This window comes from Petaurus breviceps, unplaced genomic scaffold, assembly GCF_028583685.1.
Source record: "Petaurus breviceps papuanus isolate PSGF00001 unplaced genomic scaffold, PetGlider_PUasm1.0 90535, whole genome shotgun sequence".
Taxonomy (NCBI): domain Eukaryota; kingdom Metazoa; phylum Chordata; class Mammalia; order Diprotodontia; family Petauridae; genus Petaurus; species Petaurus breviceps.
The window spans coordinates 1,882,547-1,904,623 of NW_027187270.1; the positions used below are offsets into that span (position 1 = coordinate 1,882,547).

At 42.1% G+C, this 22,077-nt stretch overlaps 1 protein-coding gene across 8 annotated transcripts in view; it reads left to right on the plus strand.

The window, feature by feature from the left end:
• The window catches only part of PASD1 (PAS domain containing repressor 1), a 306,974-nt gene that overhangs the window by 239,847 nt on the left and 45,050 nt on the right, over positions 1 to 22,077 (plus strand). For all 8 annotated transcript variants that reach the window (XM_069063048.1, XM_069063052.1, XM_069063050.1 and 5 more), the window contains 4 exons: positions 4,041 to 4,161; positions 5,955 to 6,065; positions 19,246 to 19,364; positions 20,913 to 20,995. In XM_069063048.1, coding sequence (XP_068919149.1) covers positions 4,041 to 4,161; positions 5,955 to 6,065; positions 19,246 to 19,364; positions 20,913 to 20,995 — 434 coding nt within the window. The remainder of the gene's footprint in view (positions 1 to 4,040; positions 4,162 to 5,954; positions 6,066 to 19,245; positions 19,365 to 20,912; positions 20,996 to 22,077) is intronic.

Sequence of the window (22,077 nt, forward strand, 5' to 3'; positions counted from 1 at the left end):
CTCTTTAAGGCCTGTGAGAACAGCCCCCTTGGACACCTTCAGTGCTTTCCTGCATTTTTCCCTTTCCTAAGAAATGCTGGAATTTCCTCTCTTAAGTTTCCTTTTTGAAGAAGTAGTTTCCATTATTCTAATCTGTTTACACCCATAAGATGCTAAAAACACTTGAAAGAGCTCTAATTTTTTTTTTAAATCATATTGAGCAGATATAATGCAAGGTCCTCCCGGATCTACTTCATATGGAACACATGAGCCACAGTAGCCCAGATTCCATGATAATCCAATCCCTAAGGAATACCCACAGTCCTTTGTTGGGCCAGTTTGGATGCATTGACTGAATTCTGCTTAAAGTAGAGGGATTATTGATCAGGTTTAAATGGATTGGTGAGTCTGTAATTGACTAACCCTTGAACATCTGTTCTACTATCTGGTCTTCATTGCAGTGACGTTTGTTGTCCCTTTATATGTTTAGGGTCACACAGACTCAACTTTCAAAAGACTTGCCCCTCCCCCCCTTCCAAGCTTGATCCTGTGCTTGGGGTACACTGCCACCAGGTGGCAGTGAGACCTTTGCTAAAATGGTACAAACTACTAGGCTTAAACCGTAAGCACCCTCAACTGAGAAATTAGCAGCGTTTTGGCATACCCTGTTTTGAAAGTAAAATAGAGCTCCTTATTCAAATGACCGAATTTAAACATTGAAGTTGAAAGTCATTGGACCATGCAAGCTTTTAAAGAAATGAACTCCTAACTATAATTTAGTACCTTTTTCCACAAGCCTTGTCATCAATTTATCCCTAATCTTATTCACAGGCTCTGATTGGAATGTTCTTTTATCATTTACCCTGTTTATATTCATAGGCATTCCAGTTCTTTCCAAGTCATGCATAGCTCAATTTTTTTCTCAATAGTGAGAGATCTAATTGAATTTTTTCAAATTAATCAAAGGTCAGGCTTTAGTTAATCAACAAACATGTGTTAAGTGCTTGTGGTGATGAGGGCCTGGTATACAAAGAACGACACGAAAAGCAGTTCTTGCCCTCAAGGAGCTTATATTTGAATGGGAAAACAAGGTTTACATGGGTATATACAGGATAAATGCAGGGTGGAAGAGAAGAGTGGCCAGAGTGTGAAGAGCTTTAACTGCCTAACTTGGTATTTGATCCTAGAGGTAATAGGGAACCATTGGAGTGTTGGGAGCAGAGAGTTAATGTGGTCAGACCTATACCTCAGTAAAATCACTTGGAGTAGAGGGAGACTGGAGGCAAGGAGACCACTTAGAAAGCTATTGCATTGGTTGGGTGTTACCCTTCATTCTTGAAGAAGACCCAAATGACATCACTATGATGTTAGAGTTATTAGTTTACCTTGTACAGCTCATTTCCTCTAAGGGGTCACCCAACATTGCTTTCACCGGACAATCTGAAAGGGAGAGAACCAAAGGCCATGTGGGATATCACCACACTAATAACGGCCTTTGCCCCAGTTTGCAGTCTGTAGCAGGCTTCTCTCATTACAGGTTTCCCTGACTGCCTGCTTTTGGGAAAGAAAAACCCAGGGAAGAAAGGCGATTGATTTTTAACTGGGTATAGCTCAAAGATATATACAATAAGGTCCCTTCACCTATGAAATTTGCATACTGCCTTGGCCAGTGGTATATTCAAAAAGAAATGGAACCATTATGGGGTACATCAGGATCCCAGCAGGCCACATATTGATTTAGAAAACCACTTACTAGTATTATCTATGTTTTAGTATATTTTTGTTTATTTTGTTAAATATTTCCCATGCATTTTAATCTGCTTGGGGCTGCACTAGTAGCCTGGGTGATGCTAAGAGCTATGTAGGGATGGGCCCTGTATTTCACTCTATTTTAGCAAGAAAATTCCTTAGGATCGCTTTCAGTTTGACTCAGAAGTGTTTATTGAGTGCTTGATAAGTTACTGTATTATCTCTGGACCTCAGTTCCCTCCTCTGTAAAATGAGAAGGTTTGCCAGACTAGGTGATCTCTGAGGTCTCTTCCAACTCCAGAGCCTTGAAGCAAGGGAAAGATGGTGATAGAGGTATGGATGGAATAGAGCATGATCCAGCTCACGGATGGAACCAGGCACCCTCAGACCCATGGAAGGAGTCTTCCAAAGACACTTATGGTGCTTATAATCTAGCGGGAAGAAAAGATTAGAGAGATCAGGGGTGCAGGGCAAAATATGAACCAGGACCTAACGGCTTTTTTGAAGTGGTTTCCTAAGAACTGACATTGGGATCTCCTCTCCTCTCCAGTGGCCTCCAGTCTAATGGCGATTTGCTGATGCTCCATTTCAGCACAGGCCTGATTAGTTCCTTTCCTAATGAAGCTCCCCTAGTGGGAAGGAACCCACTAAAGATGTGCCTATTTCTTAGATTTTCAGTCTAGCTACACACTTCATCAACTAGGGTATGCTCCTTCAACTGGGATCACATTTGATCTTTGATGTGACAGGAGCTACCATGTTGCCTATGATAGCCAGCTAACATTAGTGTACTTCTCTTCGGAAGGATGCCCTCTTTTTTTGATGCTTTACAAAGCTTCCTGGACTGGTCTCTTTATGCCCATTACCATTGCTCTAATGAGAGAAACGGGGTGCCATTTGAGAAGGGGCACAAGGGATTAACATTTGCACTGGCTCTTGGCCTCTTGGAAGCTCAGGCTTTCTCTGAGACTCAGTTCAAAGGCCACCTCCTAGAGGAAACCTTTCCCAGCCTCCCCCAGCTGTTGGAGCCTTACCCTCTAAATATACCTTCAATAATACTAACAACAACAGTAACAACATTTATAGAATGCTCTAAGGTTTGCAATCACTTCACGTGTATTTTCTCAGTTTATCCACCTAACTACCCTGGGGAGGTTATTATTATTCTTATTTCACAGGTTATATAGCTAGGAGGTGTCTGAAGTGGGATTTGAACTCAGGTTTCTTCACTCTGAGTCGAACGCTCTTGTAAACCTCCTGGCTGCCTTCCAGCTACTCTATATGTATCCTGGGTACATGTTGACTCCCCCATCAGAATATAAGATCCTTGAGGGCAGGGGCTGTTGAGGCTTTTTCTTCATAATCCCAGCACTTAGTAGGGTGCCTGGCACATAGTAAGTGCTTACTTGTTGATTCATTGAGCGTTTGTTAATGTGTCTGTCAATTTATTTGCTGAGAAATGAGCCCAGTGCTTTGGTTAGACACTAACAAATGAGTGAAATCAGGAAATTAATTCAGAAACAATTGTCATAGTCCCCATCCTCTTGAGAATCAATGGCATGAGAACAGAGCTACTCTGATTTCTCTTAAATGAGAATATTACCTCTCATTCTGCTTTCAAAAAATTAAATAATGAATGGGTGGGCACACTATTTGATGTAGAAACTGTATATTTATATAATCCAACCCATTTGCAAATTGGAAGAGAAGTGCTGCCCCAATAAAGTAAAAGAAAAAACCCCATCATTTTGAAGAATAAAATTAAATGAAATAGAAATATTTTCATTGAGTTCAGAAACACTAACAAAAAGCTGTAACGTTTTTATAACTCAGTAAGATGATCATTTTTAAAACTTGTCTGTTGATTCAGGTTTTATTGCTTTTCCCCCTCCCTACCCCCCAACAAGCTTTTCACTGGGGCAGGTCCCAGTGACTAAAACTGCAGAGGAGCCAGTCCATATCTGATTGAGGGACTACAGCCCTAGGATTGCACTGGCACCCCTTGGGTGTTGGAAGGCTTCCAGGGCATTGCGTGGGCCTCTGTGGGGGCATATCCCTAGATCTGTTGGGATATTGGAGTGACCATAAATAATGAATGCTACTTTATTCAAATGACAAATACATCTCAATTTTGGACTCATCATTAAAACAAATTCTTTAGTTCCAAAGGACACTTTGTACATTACTTTCTTCTATGTCTAAAAAAAAAACCATTGCCAGGACTTGCATCCTAGTTAATTTACCAAAGTGCTGCCATATCCTAACTGTGTTGTAATAAAATATGGACGTGACAGCCTTTTCTTTTATATCAGTCAGAGCTGGTGCACCAGAATATATTAACCCTTCTCCCTGAGCAAGAGCACAAGGAAGTCTTCAAGGTACTCTCTCCACAGACAATCCTGCCAGCCCCCGTCACTGCTGATTTTCTAAATGGTAAGTGTTTTGATTTGAAGGGGAAAGTTGCAGTCAGAGAGGAATAAAAGAAGCAGTGAGAGCCAATACCCATAATGAGCTCATGGTGCAAAACACTGATCAAAATCCTGACGTTAAAGGATCAGCTCCTACCACTGTTATCTCAGCTCTAAGGGGTGATGGTCAGAACTGCTCACATGAATTACATTGGGCTTTATAAGCGTACAGAAATCTTGTAAAAGTTTATAAGGGACTAGTAGAATGCTTTGTTGTCTTATAAGAGGTAGTAAAAAGACAAAGAAGAAATCCAAGATGGAAGGTGGAGTTGTTGGAAGGCTAAGATGCTCCAATAGCTACTTTCAAACCAATACATAATCAACCAAAAGGATTTTGTGAACCCAGAGCCTTGCCAGATAAAAACTTCACTTCAAAGAAGAGGTGACAATCTTTTCAGTCCTGAGTGTGCCACTATGAAATAAGTAATGACTGGGGCCCCATTGGCTGGCCTAAAAACATAGGGAAGTAGGAGAAAGACTAGTGAGGGAGAAAGAAGGAAAAGAAGAAGGGATGAGAAGGAACACTAAAGGTTCTCCCTTATTCCAGATCCTCTGCCCCCATTGCACTCCTCAGCAGCACCCTTTCTCCTCAGGGGCATTTGCTTGCTGGCCACAGAGGCCCAGTGCCAGGCTCATCTTGGGGCATGAAGGTTCTTCTTGGGTGGTTGCAAGTCATGTTGCCAGGGGAGCTTTTCAATCAATTAACCAATCAGCAAGCTTTTCTTAAGTGCCTACTGTTTGCCAGGTTTCTAGGTGTTGGGGAGACAAGTGCAGAGAGAGAAGAGGTTGGATAGGAGAGATGCTGTGAAGGGAGAAATGGCAAGATTTGGTGACCTTTGAGGATGGCTCTTCGGCCCTCCTCTGTCATAGGAGTCTAAAGAGCTAGATACTTCAAGCCATTATAAGGTTTTGTGGTCAATAACTGGAAATGCACTGTCATTAATATGTGGGTAGATAAAAGGAGCTGGGGTATCTGGGATCCAGAATTAATGCAGCAAACTCCCACTATGGAAACATCCTCCACTACGACCCATCTGTAACTTAGTAGGGAAGCCCTAAGAAGCTGCCTGAGGGACACACAGGGAAGTGACTTGCCCAGGATCTTACCAGTAGTAAGTTTCAGAGGTGGAACTTAAACTGAGGTCTTCCAGACTCTCCTGTATGCCACAGAGTCTGTACAATTAATGCCGTTGTTATTCATCTCAGATATTACATTTTTTTTTGTATAAAAGACGTGATATAGCAGAAAGAACTCTGGTTTGGAAATCTTTTTTCCCTGTACTGCCACTTACTACTACTATGTGATCTTTGGAAAGTTACTTTCCCTTGATGGAGCCTAGTTTCCTCATCTGTAAAAAGAATGGGTATGGACAAGACGATCTCCAGGCTTTTCTAGCACTAAGACTCAGTGATTGTATTATGTATTAATTTTCCTGTTCTTACCCCCTCCTCACACATTTCTTCAGTGATTTAGGTAATTAATGCCACATAAATCCCTGATTATAATGTCAGTGAATGATAAGAATGAATAATCTCTCCCATGTATATATACCAAGCCCTTTCCCAACAGCCCAGTGAAGTCAGTGGAACAGACATTGCCCCCATTTTATAGATGAGGAGACTGAGAGGATGCTCAAACAATAACAATCCCAACCCAGGCTAGCTCAGAGAATATTTACCTATTTTGGACACAAGCAAACAGAACTAGTCAAGATTGAAAAATAAACTTGTTTTATGTATTTGTTTCCTTTTCAACAGAAAAACAAATTGAGTTTTCCTGCCATTTAGCAAGAGGAAGGGTGAACCCTAATGATCCTGTGATTTATGAATCTGTGAAATTTTTTGTGGATTTTAAATACCTTTCTCATGGTAAGTTCCCTTTTTGTAAAGACAAGTCATCCCTTCACCAAGACCTGGCCCTCATGGCTCCTGTGCAGGCAGTTTTGTTTCCCCTCGGGCCTCTCCCCACCCCCTGCTCTCAGAGACCCTCTCAGATTCAACACAAGCTTCTTAGAGTGTGGTTATTACATGGCTCAGCAGGAAATAGCACACAACCAGGACATACCTGATCTCCCATGGTCACCCAACTCTCCTCCCTTCATATCAGTGTTACAGAGAGCCTCGTTCTGTCTTAAAAGGGCAGCATTGGGAAGATATGAATTGGAGCTAATGGTGCACTATCTAGGGAATGGTCTGAATGTCCCTCATGGCATCCCGCTGTCCCACTGCTAGAGTTCCTCTATTCCCCTGGCAGGCCAGGGTGTGCCCTTCCCAACCTTGTTAAGCAGCAGCCGGGCCTTGGTCCACTGCCCTGGTGGCAGTGTTTACGCCGCAGTCTGGTTTCAGAGCACTGGGCGAGCCATCAATGACAGTTAGCTTGCCGCCACTGGTGTCTTGTAAAAACAGTAAATACTTTTCTTGGCCACAAAGAGAAAGGAACCTCTGTCTCCTTCTACTGGCAGTGGACCAAACGAGCCAGTTTTTGTTTTAGCTCTGATTCTACCTCTGCTTATTACAGGGCTTTTAGTGGCAAATTGTTTTGAAATATGGATTTTTCTCGTCAGCCAGTCTTTTCTTGTCTGAGTTCCTCTCAGGAGTTTTCGGCCCACCCTCTGGAAGATGGATTAACCAGTTCAGACCTCTTGCAAATTACCTGTCAAGTGTACTCTGGCTGACTTAGTACTTGGGAAGTAACAGTGACTACAAATCACTGGGTTCTGAGTTTCAACTCCATCCTTCTGGATGGGGATAGAGGCCTCTTGTGTTAATCATGGCATTTGTCACCAGTGGCTGTAGAGGCCAGCCCACTGGTGCCGTGGGGGATCGCTCGTGCTTGCTGAGGCATCTTGCATGAGCCACAACCATTCATGAGTTATTGGCCCAACCTAATGGTAATGTAACAGCCAAACAATCTGAACTCTGAGCCCAGTCAGATGAACTCTTCTTAGTCATGTCCTCATCTATCTGCATTTCCATGAATATCATATTTGCTTTCACTCTGAATCAGCAGACTTTGAGACACATGCCCAGGACCAAAGTGGAACACAGGGACCATCCCCACTGAATCCCCTCCCTTCCTCCCCTCCCTCGCCTTCTCTCAGCTAGCCCAACCTGCTTTCAGATTCCTCATTCATGCTGAAATGCAGTGACTGCCACATTTTAAAGTGTGGCCCTTCGCGGTAGGATCTGGATTCCAAAAGGGATAAGGGCCTTAAGCTAAAGGTTAGAATAGGTATAGAAACTGAGAATTAGATGGTGTATTAAAAAGGTGTATCAGAGCGGCCTATTGCTTTTACGGAGTTTTTACTATAAACATACTAAGCACCACCAAAAGCGTACTGCCAGACATACATAAAGCAAAGGGGAGAAGTCTTACTGCAGCCCCCTAGCCTTCAGTGAGGAAAAACTGAAAGGATTGGTTGGGAAGGAAACAAGAGGCCCTTGTTCAGAATCCCCAACAGGCAGCTACAGCTACTTTTACCAACGATTCTTTCTTCTCTTCTTGAGCGCTGTTGGAGCGTGTAGCGGTGTAGCAGTCTGCTTCTGCCGTTATTCTTCATCCCGTCACATGCATCTTTCCACATTTCCTTGTATTTTTCATATTTATATTTTTTTAACGGCACCCTAATGTTCTGTTCTATCCGTGTATCCATCAGTGACTTAACAAGCCTTTCCTGAGCACTGACGTACCAGACACTCAGCTGGATGTTGTTGATCACGTTGCAAAGGTAGAGCAGGATCTGTTTGTAACATTTCACTCAAAGGGCTCTGAATCTGTAGTTTATGGACCCCAACTGAGTCCTTGGAGAGATTTCAGAAGTCCACAAACTTCTTGTTGTAGCTGTCTTTTCAGTTGTGTCTGACTCCTTGTGACACCATTTAGGGTTTTCTTGGCCAAGATACAGGAATGGTTTGCCATTTTCTTCTCTTGCTCATTATACAGAGAAGGGACTCGAGGCAAACAAAGTTAAGAGACTTGCCCAGGGTCACACAGCCAGTAAGTGTCTGAGGCCATATTTGAACTCGGGGAGAGGAATCTTTCTGACTCCAGGCCTGGGACTCTGTGTACTGTGCCACCTTAGTTACCTAGTATAATGAATACTGGATCTAAAGTAAGAGGATCTGGCTTTGAATTTAGATGAGAAAAATATTTTGACAATTTGAATATAATTCTCTTCCTTTTTAATCCTCTGTATTTAGTTTTAGCCATTTAAAGAGGTGGTTCTGAGCAGGGCTCCCTAGCTTTCCCCAGAACAACAAAGGTGAAGAAGCCCTGTTCTATTGATATACTTAGGTATACCCAAACTATTCTATTACTCTCCAGTTGTTAGATAGGTTATTTCTAATTTGTTGATCTTAGAAGAAGTAGTTATGCATATTTTTCTACAACCAGGCCCTCCCTACTCTATTATGATGTTTTTTGGGAATAGAGCAATGGAATCATTGGGTCAAAACACATGAGAAGGTTTGTGACTAATTCCATTCTGATTGCCACGTTGAACTCCAAAATTTCCTATCTACCAACAATGTATTCAAATGGTTATGTCTTCATAGCCCCACCAGCACTGGACTTTTATCGTTTTTGGAAGAAATTCTTTGCCATTCTAGTGAGTGTAAAGTGATCTCTTTAGTTAGTCGGTTAAGATTTATTAAACTCCTGTTATGTGCCAGGCACTGTGCCAAGAACTGGAGCGATACAGAGGAAGGCAAAATGACAACAAACAGACACAAAACAACCAACAAAACAAACCCCCAAAACCCAGTCCTTTCAAGGACCTGATAGTCTAATGGGAGAGACAACATGCAAAAAACCTATGGACAAACAGCACCCATACACACACGCTAACTTCAGGGTGATCTAAGAGGGAAGGGACTAAGATTAAGGGGGATCGGAAGAGGTTTCTTGGAGAACCTGGGATGTTCTGGGGGAAGCAAGGAGGGAGAACATTCTGGATATAGGGGCAGCCAGTGAAAAAGGCTCAGTCACAAGCAACATGGAGGCCAGGGTCACTGGGTCACAACATGTGGACGGGAGGAAGGTGTAAAAGGACTGGAAAGGGGCCAGCATAGGAAGGACTTTGAAAAAAGAGCTTTTCTTAAGTTTGTGTTGAAGTACTTCTTCGCCTCTATTTCTGTTCCAATCATTGTGAAGCTGTCATCGTAAGTCTCTTGTATGTCTTGAAATGTCAGCGTTCAAACGTTTTCTATATTTTGCTATTATTGAAAAGGGCATTTCTATTTACATCAACACCTTCTGATTCTCGGTTGAGGTATATAGAAATGCAGATGATTTTATGGATTTATCTTGTATCCTGCAAGCCATGTATTAAGTCCATTAATTTTGGGCAGGTTGACCATCCTGGGTTTTCTAGGTATACAGTCATGTCAACTCTAAATCAGGATCTTTCACTTTCATTCCCAATGCTTATTCCTTTTTTGTGCCCTATTGCTAAAATATCTAGAACTATGTTAATCAGGAGTGACAGCAACAGATCCCTATTAACACCTGATTTTAATGGGAATATTTTTAGTATTTCTCCATCAGATTGAATATCACTTAACTTTTGCCTAGATTTTCTTTTGAGTTTTCCTCCTCCTCAACTGGCCCATTGTCAACTGGAGAAACTTCCTCCCTGGGGTCCTCTTCTCTTTATTAATATCTCCTTCACTGGGACCGCCATTTTGGAAATGACCCCAGGCACGCTTCCCCTCATGCACTGCAGCTCTCTGGTATTCTCCTCAGTTTCCTCAGCTGCTTCATTTCCAGCCTAAGAAACCTCCAACTGGAATCTTCTTCTCCTCCTCCATGACTCCCCTTTTAGGCAGGACCCAGGCCTTGTTTTTACCTCACTAACGACTCTACAGTCTCCAGAATCATCCTCCTTATCCTCCATGGCCAAATGGCACCCTGAGACACTTCTACCTTGGAGTTCTCCTTTCCTTCCCTGGTAACTCCTTCCATGAGACCACCGTTTTAGAAAGAGTTCTGGCCATGTTTCCCCTCATTTACAACTTGACTTAATCCAGTAGTCTCTAGAATCTTCCTACTTGGGGTGGCGGCTAGGTGGCACAGTGAATAGAGTACCGGCCCTGGAGTCAGGAGCACCTGAGTTCAAATCTGGCCTCAGACACTTAACACAAAACTAGCCTAGCCATGTGACCTTGGGCAAGTCACTTAACCCCAATTGCCCTCTAAAAAAGCAAAAAATAAAATAAAAAAAAATAAAAAAAAATAGAATCGTCCTTCTTCACCTTGACTGCCAACTAACCAACCATAGAAATCTCTGTCCTGGGGTCCTCCTCTCCCCATTGGTGACTCTTCCCTTGAAGTGACCATTTTACAAAAGACCAAAGTCTTAAAATATTCAGAAATTATCAATACATTGATTATTCTCATCTTTTGTCATCTTCCCAATTTGTAGGGGAAACTTCAGGGTTATTTTGATTTGTTTTTCTCTTATTAGTGATTTGGAGAAATGTATCATATAGTTATTAATAATTTGGATTCTTCTTTTGAGAACCGTTCATGCTGTTTGACCACATTCACATTGGTGAGTGGCTTTTGGTTTTTAAATACTTCTCTCAGTTGTCTTTATCTCCAAGATGTCAAACTCTTATCTGAGAAACTTGATGCAAAGATTTTCCCCATGTAATTGCTTTCCTTCTTATCCTAGATGCTTTACTTTTGTTTGCATGGAAACTTTTCAATTTCATATAATCAAAATATTTTATCTTCTATAATTGCCTGTATCCTTTGTTTAGTTAAAAATACATCTACCCAGAGCTGTCAAAAGTATATGGTTTACCTCTTTCTATTTTTTAAAAATGGGATTATCTTTAATTTTTCACATTATGTATCCATTTTGAATTTTTTATGGGCTATGCCTGCTTCTATTTGAATCCCCAATGCTTAGCACAGTACTTATACATGACAAGCACTTAAATGCTTTTTCTTCTTCCTTCCTTCCTTCCTTCCTTCCTTTTTCCTTCCTTCCTTCCTTCCTTCCTTTTTCCTTTCCCTTCCTTCCTTCCTTCCTTCCTTCCTTCCTTTTTCCTTCTTTTTCCTTCTCTTCCTCCCCCTCTCCCTGTTGTTTTCTCTCTCCTCCTCTTCTTTCTCCTCCTCCTCTTCCTTATCTCTCTTTGTGTCTCTGTTTCTGTCTCTCTCCTTTTCTCTCTCATGATTTCTCATCATATTATGGAAAGGTCATCTCTTACTCATTATATGCAGTAGTTGGCATTGGGTTACCGTTCTGAATGTCAAGGGTACACCACAGTAACTAGGAAACTTGCAGCTGTCCCTTTGTTACCAGCAAGCTCCTTCCTCAGATCTATTCCATGGGGCCCACTAATCCATAAAACATTAGTTAATAAATAGATTCTTGTACAAGTCATGCCCTTCTAGAAACTTAGTCCTTCCAGGAGCAGATATTCCAAAACAAACCCTAGCAATAAGGAAATATCAGTAATTCATTCAAATCACAAAGTTTTCGACTCAGAAGAGAGCACGGGCGTCAATTAGCCCCTCTTACCTGGACTGGAATCCCTTCTACGAGGTTCTCAATAAGTAGCCATCCAGCTTCTCCTTAGAGAGCTCCAGTGATGGGGAGCTCACTACTTCTTGGCTATGTTTGGACAGCTTGAATTGTTAGGAGTATTTTCTGTGAGCCCAAATCTGCCTCTCTAACCCATTGCTTTTAGTTTTGCCTTCTGAGGACAAACAGAGCAGACTAGTCTCTTTCAAGTGATGACCCTTTAAATTCATGAAGATACAATAGCATAACTCCCCCATTCTTGCCCCTGTTTCTTCAAGCTATCTTCATATGGCCTAGTTTCACAACCCTTGACTTTCCTGGTTGCCCACATAGGTAAGTACTCCATCTTCTCAATATCCTTCCTAAAATGTAGCTTCTGGGTAGGGTCTGACAAGGGCAGAGGTTAGGGGTGCTATCTTATCCACACTTCTGCACAAACCAACCCCCCCCATGCCTGGAATATTCCCCTTCCTGACTGCTACTTCAAAACCCAGGTTCAAGTGCCATCTGAGGCCTTTCCTGATGTCCCACCCCTATTTTACAGAAGAGGAAACTTGGGAGAAGTGAATCGCTTGCTGTTATGTGTAGGCTGGCAAGTGATGGAGCCAAGAAAACCCATGTCTTCTGCCTCCTCTTCCAGATAATTATAAAGTAAAAAAAAAAGACTGATTTTTAAGAAAACATAATTCCTGAGCACCTTTGAAAAGCAAAGAGAAGTAACATGCAGGGTTTTCCTCCCTCAAGCAATTTCCAATCTGGTTGGAATGATAAAAACATCTACTCATGAAAAGTTAAATATGTGGGCATATAGAAGCTTATGAATCACGTCTCTCAGATGCAAAACAAATCGTGGTGCCAGGATTTCAAATATGCCACGGAACGGTAGATCAGAGAAGATGCTTGTTCTAGCTCCTGTGTGCTCCTTGGGCCTGCGATTCTGTTTGCACCTCTGCCTCTGGTCTTTGGAAAATCTGCCTGGGGCCTTTAAGTCCCTCATTCATAGATTATAGGATAACACTGCCTGGCTCCCTCTCCCATCTCATACGGGTATTTTAAAAAGATGACTCATCTTCCTCTATCCATACTTATTATTAGCAGTAGCAGTTGTAATGACACTAATAGCAGCTCCAATTTCTATAGGACGTTTCCATCCCAGCAAGCTCCACGAGGTAAAGATGGATCAGCCCCACAGACAAAACACTGACCCTCGGGACAGAAGGAAGAGAATTTTCCCACTTTGGAAGTTTTTCTTTTGATTAGGAGTAATATACTTGCCTTGCCCTAATATACTTGCACAGTCCCCTATGGGATACCAAGTGTCAGCAAGCACTTAGCTTGGACACCGCTGAGGAAATGGCATCATTCTCAAAGCAGCAAATGGTCAGAGACCTTTTAAAAAAAATAACCCCCAGTATAATTCAACTAACTGTACTTTTAGTCTCTCTTTGATTCATTTTCCAAACTTGGTTCTTTCCTAGCACCCATCTCCGAGCTCCTCCCGTCTCTTTGATTTTCTCCCGTTGGGGGGTCAGGGCAGGCAGGAAAAATGCCATTTACTTGACCATTTGAGTGTTCGGCTCCTTTTGTTTTTCCCAGCCTGGGCAGTGCCCCCACTGACTACAGGATGATTACGATGACTTTTAAGAGTTCTTCTGAAACCTTTCCTTGTTCTGTTCATGCTGTTCCTTCTGCCTCAAATATCCCATTCTCCTTTCTCTCCCTCCATTTTTACCCCAATCTTCTCAGCCATGCTCAGATCTCGCCCGGTTCACAAAGAGCCTTCTCTGCCCAATTCTTGACTGTTTCCCCCTTTTCCTAACTCTCACCGTTCTTAGAGCCAAGAAAACCCAGTGTAGCCTTTAATTGTTCTAAATTTTGTTCATATAGGCATAGGAGATACCAAAGAAATAAAAAAACATAGTCCTAGGAGCTGTCTCCCAAACTAGATTGGCAAAACATATATGATAATTAAATGACAAGGCGGTCAGTAAACCAGGGTATGGGAGCAAACTGGAAATGGTAAATAATGTAGTAAAAAGAAGTCTGGCCTACAAGTCAGAAGATCTGGGATCAAAGCTCAGGTGATAGAATTAAAATGTGTATTTATGGAAGAAAGATATATTTATGCTGTGCACATATTTATGTAATACATTCATGTGTAAGTATATGTAATCAAATATATGCACACAGCTCCCGTGGGTACTCACTTTTACAAGGAAAAACCTGCATTGATCATTGGCCTAACCAGGAGTTTTGCTGCTCTGTGTTGTTACTTTCCTGTATGCAGTCAGTATTTATATTGGATTTTTTTGATTCTTCTGTTTTCACTATATATTTCTTTATTTATGTCTTCCAGTATTTCTATGTATTCATATTTGCCATTCCTTATGGCCAAGTAATATCCCATTGCATTCATGTACCACAGTTTATTTAACCATTTCCTGGTCATTGGGCACATAATTTGTTTCCAGTTTGTTCCATGGTGAATAGTGTTGTAATGAATGTTTTTGTACAGAAGGATGGTTTCTTTTTTCCTGTTGTTCCTTCCTTAGAATATAACCCAGAAATGGCATGGCTGGGTCAAAGTATATGAGCACCTTGTAACTTTCATTGTATATATAGTTCCACGTTGTTTTCTAAAGCAATTGCATCAATCCACTGTTCAGATACTTTTGAATTGTATGACCCTGAGTAAATCACTCCATCTCTTTGTAGGTCAGTTTCTTCATATGGAAAATGGTGCCAGTGATACTTACACCCTTGGATTTATAGGATTGCTGTGGAAAAGATGCTTAGGGAACCCCAAGTCACTGTATCAATGCTAGTGTTTATTATAACTTCAAAATGCGGGTGGTCCCTCCACTGACAGAGGTCACAACCCTTCCATGCCTTTATGGATGGTCTCCCTGAGTTGCTGTGGCTAGAAAAGGCCACACTCTGGCCAACTTGGTGCCAAGTCTCTCTGACCTCAGCCAGGTTGGTTCCAGTCACTGCTGATATCACTACGCTAATACTTAAGGCCTTTTCAATTGCGGGGCTCCTCCCCAAGATGTTTGCTGTATAATGACATAGCATTTTAGATCCCAGGGCCTCCTCTTTGACAGAAGGAGGCAGGAGAGGAGCATTCTTATTATGATATGAGAAACTGAGTGCCAAAGGGAATGGTGATAAGCAGGATCAGAAGAGAAAACCTTCTCAGGAGAGGTAAATTCTGAATAATTCCTATGGGAAAATGAGGGACAGAATTTAATGAAGAGGATGTGAGAAAGGCCTCCTCGTGGGGGAGGAAGCTGAGGAAATTTGCCTGTTTTCTGGCCTTTTCTCCACATTTGCTGCCTCTGCTTCTTCATTCCCTGTTCAGCCTCCTGCAGTCGCCTTTGCTGCCCCAAATTCTCTTGAAATAGCTTTTTATCGTCTATGTCATTTGACTTAATTGTCAGATTCAATTCCCATTTCCTTGGTTCTAATTTTCTTTCACCTTTCTGTAACACCGTTAGCTGCCTTATCCTTCTCAATGATCTCACCTCTCTTAGTACCTGAGATACTGAATCGGGAATATTGGAGTAGGAAAGGATGTTCCTCTAAAAGAAGGGGTCTTTCACCTTCCTTGTGCCCAGGCCCTCTTTTGCAGTCTAGAGAAATCTAGTGCCTCCTTCTGTGAATCATATTTTTAAATGCAGACAGTATAATACATAGGATTGGAAAGGAAATCAATTACATTGAAATATAGTTGTCAATATATATATATATATATATATATATATATATATAAACCAAGTTCTTGGATCCCAGGTTAAGAAACCCAGATCTAGACCAATTTCCTCATTTGGCATAGGAGGAAACTAAAATCCACGGAGAGAGGTAAAGTGACTTGTTTAAGCTCACACAGCTACTAAGGGACAGAGGCAAGGGTCACAGAATCTCAACAACCTTTTGCCCATCCTTTGCTTCAAAGTCCGAGAACTTGAACTCATTTAGATTCTACTTGATCTTCTCCTAATAATGAGAGCAAGAGTGACAACTTAACATGCATATTCTAACTTCAGTAACTCCATTTGGGGTTTTCTTGGCAAAGACACTAGAATGGTTTGCCATTTCTTTCTCCAGCGCATTTTACAGATGAGGCAAATGGAGTGAAGTGACTTGCCCAGGGTCACACAGCTAGTGTCTGAGACCAGTTTGAACTCATGAAGATGAATATTCACTGCAGCACCCCCTAAAGGCTTACAGGGTACCTTACATACATGATCTCATTTCATCTCATTGTGAAGACACAACCAAAGCAGGGAAGGAGGATCACAAAAATCAAAGAAATTATAAGTTGGAAGAGTCCTCTCCCAAGGCTGACCAACAGGCCCCGTTTATGCACAAGGATTTCTTCTACAGGGGAGGCCAGGTAGCACAGCGAGTAAGAGCACCGGCTCCAGTGTTGAGAAGACCTGGAGATCGAATCCCGGGCTCAGACACTTAGCACCCACCCAGAAACACCTGGCCGTGTAACCTTGAGCAAGTTACTTAACCCCAATTGCTTAGGGGCGGCCAGGTGGCTCAGCGAGTAAGAGCACCGGCCCCAGAGTTGGGACGACCTGGGGATCAAATGCAGGCTCAGATACTTAGCACCACACCCAGAAATAACTGGCCGTGTAACCTTGAGCAAGTTACTTAACCCTGATTGCTTTAAAAAAAAAAAAAAAGGATTTCTTCTACAATATATTCAACGAGTGACCAGCTGGCCTATGGCCTCCAATGAATTGTTTCTGCTTGTGCTTTTAGAAGTTCATTCTTGAGAACATCCCATCCACTCTTGGGCTGACTTTTCCTGCACACCATTAGAATGTTGGATCCTGAGATTCAGTGTAGGCCTCAAATCTGATTCTTAGGTCTTTACACCAAGCACATCATTCTTCTGCCCACTGCTCTCCAGTTTCTCCTTACTTAACCTGTCCTCAGGAGTAGGCTAGCAGATGTTCAACAGCTGCAAGAAAAGGAGGTGCAGCACTCCTTTACCATTAACCTGCATGATCACGCTTATCATCATCCTTATCACTTTCTTAAATCCAAATAATCAACCAAACAATAGATAAGCTCAGACTTGTGGTATTTGTTAATTTCTGAGATGTTAATGCTCACCCTCAAAATGGAATAATCTATTCTGAGCAACTTAACAATTGGTTCTCATGAGTCAATATCAGCCTAGTCACTGATATTGTCTCAGTCTCCTTTACTGGTTAATATCCCTTCTCTGATCCCTTAGGTGGATACTCCTTTTCTTGTGATCTCCTTCCCATTCCTAAACTGACAACTCCCTAATCTCTTATGTGTATTTATGTGTATAAGTACATTTTATATGTGTCCATGTCCCAGATCTCTCCTCTTAGCTCCAGTCCCCCATTTCCAGCTTCCTGTTAGACATCTCTACCTAGACGTCCCACTGGTCTCTCATACTCAGCACCTCCCAAATTGAACCCGTTGTCTTTCCCTCAATACCTATCTCTCTTCCCAACTTTTCTCTTTCTCTTGGTGGTACCACCACCCTCAAAACCTGGAAGTATGTTCGAGTTTTCTTTCCTCTTGTTCCCACATCCAACTAGTTGTGAAGTCTTCTACCTCCAGGCTCAAGTCCATCCCCTCCTCTTCACTTATTCTGGCATCCCCATTTCAGATCCTCCACCCACATGACCATGGCCCTCATTGCTTCTCACCTACACTTTTATAAGAGTCTCCTTCTAACTGGCTACCCAGACTCTAGTCTCTTTCCCTCTCTGATCCATCCTTCCTATAGCTGCCAAAATAATCTTCCTAATGTGTCTCCCTCTTTTGAAAAGTTTTTTTTAGCAACTCATATAGAATGTCATTTTAGAGCTGGAGGGTCCCATTTGGCTCATTTATTCCAGCCCCTTCATTTTGCAGTCAAGGAAACTGAGGGCCACAGTTGTTAAGTCACTGACCCGAGGTCAAACAGGTTGTAGAGGCAGGACTCCTGTCTAAATTCCCTAACTCCAAATCTCCCAAACCTTGCACTTTCCTGTCACTTGTAGGATAAAATGCAAACTCCTTAACACAGCATTCTAGGCACTGCAATCTAGTTCCCACTTCCTCAGATGGTCTCCATTCCAGGAAATTAGGACTCCTAGGTGGTCCTCTGTCTCATCCTGCTCTCTGCGACTTGTGAATCTCTTCCTGGAACATCCATACCCCTTCAACCTCCCGGCCTTCTCTTCCTTTTGGGACCATGCTCTGGTGACATCTCTGTGATCCCTGATCATGCCCCTCATATGAAAATGAGCTTACTCTCTCTCTCTCTCTGTCTCTTTTTCTGTCTCTGTCTTTCTCCATGTCTGTCTCTGTCTGCCTCTGTCTCTCTTCCCCACTCCCTCCCTCATCTCTTTTTGTCTCTGTTTCTTCTTTTTGATTGTCTCAAGAAATGTTTTCCTTGAGCTCTTTGTCTGCAGTCCTCACTTTTACTTGAATTCTCCTTGGATCCTAGTACCCAACATGGCCTCCCAATCTTTGGTGTGTATCTGGAGCACTGGGGCCTTGCTTTTTTCCATCTGCTTAGCTGCAGCACTGAGCACAGTGCCTGCCTGCACATAGTAGCCACTTTCTATGTATTTTTGGAATTGAATTTCAGATCCTTGCCCCCCCCCAATACCCAGGTAGCCTGGGTGCCTTCAGCATCTCTTTCAGGACAAGGGTGTCCTATCTGGAACAGCCAGACTTTGGAAATAGGGCTGTATTAATGAAGAATAAAATCTTATGGTTTGCACTTTAAAATAAAACATCTTTGCTGTCTATATTGAGCACCTAACGATGAAGCAGGTTTCTAAAGTTCATTTCTCTCATTAGTACTGCAATCAGTCACCTGACTGTGAAGATTTGTACCACTGAAGGTCAGCATAAAAATGTACAAATCAAATAAACTCTCCAGTACAGTATACCTCCAGGCATCATGAACCTGGGCCTGCCTAGACTCTTGTCATTATAAGAATGAAAAAAGGAATAACTGAAAGGCATGAGAACAATTACAGGGGGGCTCTTGGAAGCTGCAAAGTTTGTGAAGGCCACAGAGGGGCTTGGCTGATGTGCTGGTTTGGAAATTCAAGTGTAACCACATTCGGTGCCTAATTTTTTTGGTTCTAAAAATATAGCTTGACACCCCTAGATATCTAGACATTTACACGGCTGTATTTGCCTCTGGGAGAAGAGATATGTCTTTTACAGGGGCTGAAAAACAGTTGATCCTGGGGCCGGCTGGCTTGCCTGCCTGCCATCCATCAACAGGTCAAGAACATAGGCAGTAACACAAAGTCTCCCAAAGAAGGCTGATAAACCTAAATTGGGTATCAGAGGGCAGAAAGAGAGCCCAGGGTTCTGAGGTGCTGTGCAGATTAAAGAAGAGAAGTCAAGTAGCCCTTGGTGCTAGGGCAGGTAGATCTGCTTTTACTTCAGACAAGTGGGCCTCACTTTGGAGAAAGAATACCAGTCGTTAGAGTTCTATGTATTTTTGTTTCCTTTAGTGCCTATACCATCCTGCAGTGACTTTGAGTCTGTGGTTGCCAAGGCCTTCAAGTCCCCTACAGATGATCCACTTTGTCTGGTAGCAACAGTTCGCTTCAACTCGCCCCAGCTTTTAAAGGTGAGCAATCCAGCCTGGCATGGAGGCTTGAAGGATTTGGTGAGGCCCAGCCTTTTCCTCTTTCTTTTTTGCTGTCATTCAGGTGGGAGGGAGAGCAGTGAAAGGTTTTGAGGCCTGGTCCTGAGCACTTTAAAGTCTGTTTGGGGCAGAGAGGAAGAATCAGGTGAGACACCTGGGAAGGGAAGCTTATGGAATGCTTCTGGTACAGGAAGGGAAGATTAAGCGGTGCCTGAACTGTGCTTCTGGGCTAGTGAATGCAGTGGCAAGATCTCCCCAAAGTTTCAAGGTAGATGGCCACTTAGTAGTAACGATTTGGTCAGTGAAATCTGTGAAGCACTTAGCCCAGTGCCTGGCACATAGTGAGTACTATATAAATGCTTATTTCCTTTCCTTAATATGGGTTGGCATCTGCTCGTAACTTCTGATCCTAGCAAATCACCTAGAGCATTGAGAGATTCAGTGACTTGCCCAGGGTCATGCAGCCAGGACGTATCAGAGGCAAGACCTGCACCCAGGTCTTCCTGGCTTCAAGTCTGACTCAATCTACTATATCATGTTGCCTCCCATCATTTAAGAAAAAAATTATAAGAACATGTTTGTTGTTATCATCTTGTAAGCACTCCTATAAGTATCCCATATGATCCGTGACATTAGTTATGGTAGGGAGCATTACCCTTATGTTACAGATGAGGAAACTGAGGCTCAGAGAGGTCTAGATTAGATTTCGAAATTGGCTAAGAAGGAACTTTTCTCATCAGCAGTACGATGTGGCAAAAGGCACCATGCCAAATGAGAAGTCAGATTTGATTTGGGTTCCCAGCTATTGGATTGAGTGAATGGCCATGCTTGGGTGAGTAACATCCACATTTGGAGGTTTTTCAAAGTCTGTATGAATATATTAGAATTCAGAGCTGGAAGGGACCTTGGAAGTTGTCTAGTTCAACTTCTTCATTTCACAGAAGAGGAAAGTGGGTCCCCAAGGGAAGGTGACTTGCTCAGTGCCTTTCCACACCAGGAGCCTTGGCTGTGCCTCCTTGTTTTCACTACACTTACTTTCTCTGGGCCTCAGTTTCCTTATTGTAAAGTGACGGGCTTAGACTAGTTAACATAAAGGTCATGTCCAGCTGGAAATCCTTAATTACTGACCTACTTACTTGCTGTGTGGCTTTGGGACTGCTGTTTAGTCTTCTTGGGCCACAGTTACCCTCATATTAGAATAGTAGCCCAAGAAAGAGCCTTAATCAAAGGCCAGAGCATCCAGTCCCCTCATTTTACAGTTTTTAAGACACAAAAGCGAAGTGACTTGTCCAAAGTCCCACAAGTAGCAAGTAGTAGAGCTGGGATCTGAACCCAGGTTTTCTCCCTTCAGGTCTATGTTAAACCTTCCTCCCTCTCTCCCTACCAAGGACTACTGTGAGGCCTAGATGTAAAGGGAAGGTGAAGTGCTTTTTAAACTCCAAAGCACCATATCAATGCAAAACATTCTTATGATTGTAATTCTAATTATTGCTATAATATGCATATCAATATATGCCATCTTTTCTATAGGAAATTTTCACTGTGGAAGAACCTGGTGAAGAATTTACCTCAAGACATAGTTTGGAGTGGAAGTTTCTGTTCTTGGACCATAGGTGAGAAACTGTTTTTTTGACATGAATACATTTTGGGAAGCACATAGTCCCTTCTCTTTAAAAAAAAAAGTTAATTTTTAAAAGAAATTATTTAGAAACCAAAGACAATGAAAAACATGTCCCAACCACTTCCTAACCAGAGTCGTTGGAGTTCGAAGGGATTTTAAAGGCCATCTGATCCAACCCTGAGGCCCAAACAAAGGCCCCTAGAGGGGAAGAGACTTGTCCAAAGTCACTAGTTAAGAACTTGCTGTCCCTTTTTTGGCAAATGAGATTTTTCATTTTCTAACCAAATAAAGAAAGGAGACTTGAATTTTCCTGAAGGAAAAAAAGAAAGTAAATACAAGTGTCTGTATTGAGTGAAATTCGAGATAAGGGAATACATATTTCACCCAGCAAGGGCTGGCTTACTCTTTATTTGATCTTGATAAAGATAAAGTTGAAGCAATATTAAAAAGAAAGAGAAAGTTGAAAGGACAAGTAAACACTCCGAACATTTTGTGGGTACTTTTAAATGATATTTCAATTTGAATAAATCAAGTTTAACAGGAGGAAAATGAACTCAGTGGTCAGAATCCATCCCATTTCAATTCTCCAAAACTAAATGTTATTCATTAGGAGAAAGAAAGGTTTATTAACTAAGGCCTTTGTAAAATTGCTTCTTCTCTGAGGACTTCTCTAAGAAATCACTATTCTCTCTTGAACTTGTGTATAAATACTTCGGTATAATAGTGAATGATTTCATAATGAATTGCTAATGTTCATTAAAAACAAACACCAGGTATTAAGGTTGTTTAATGGGAATCAGTCAAGCTCAGGGAAAGTACTATATCTAAGTTCTCCTGTTTAGCTAAGCAGGTCCTCCCAGCATGTAATGGACTTCCTGGTCATACATTTAACACTGAGGTACTATCAGAGGGGGTTAGTAAATTATTTTAAATATTACCTGATTGTCTTATAATTCCACATTGAATCTCTGTCAGAAGCTTCCACCATAACAGTTTGGAATAATGGGAAGAGTGCCAAACTTGGAGTCCAGAAAAACTGGGTTCAAATGCCACTTTGATTATGTCCTAGCTGTG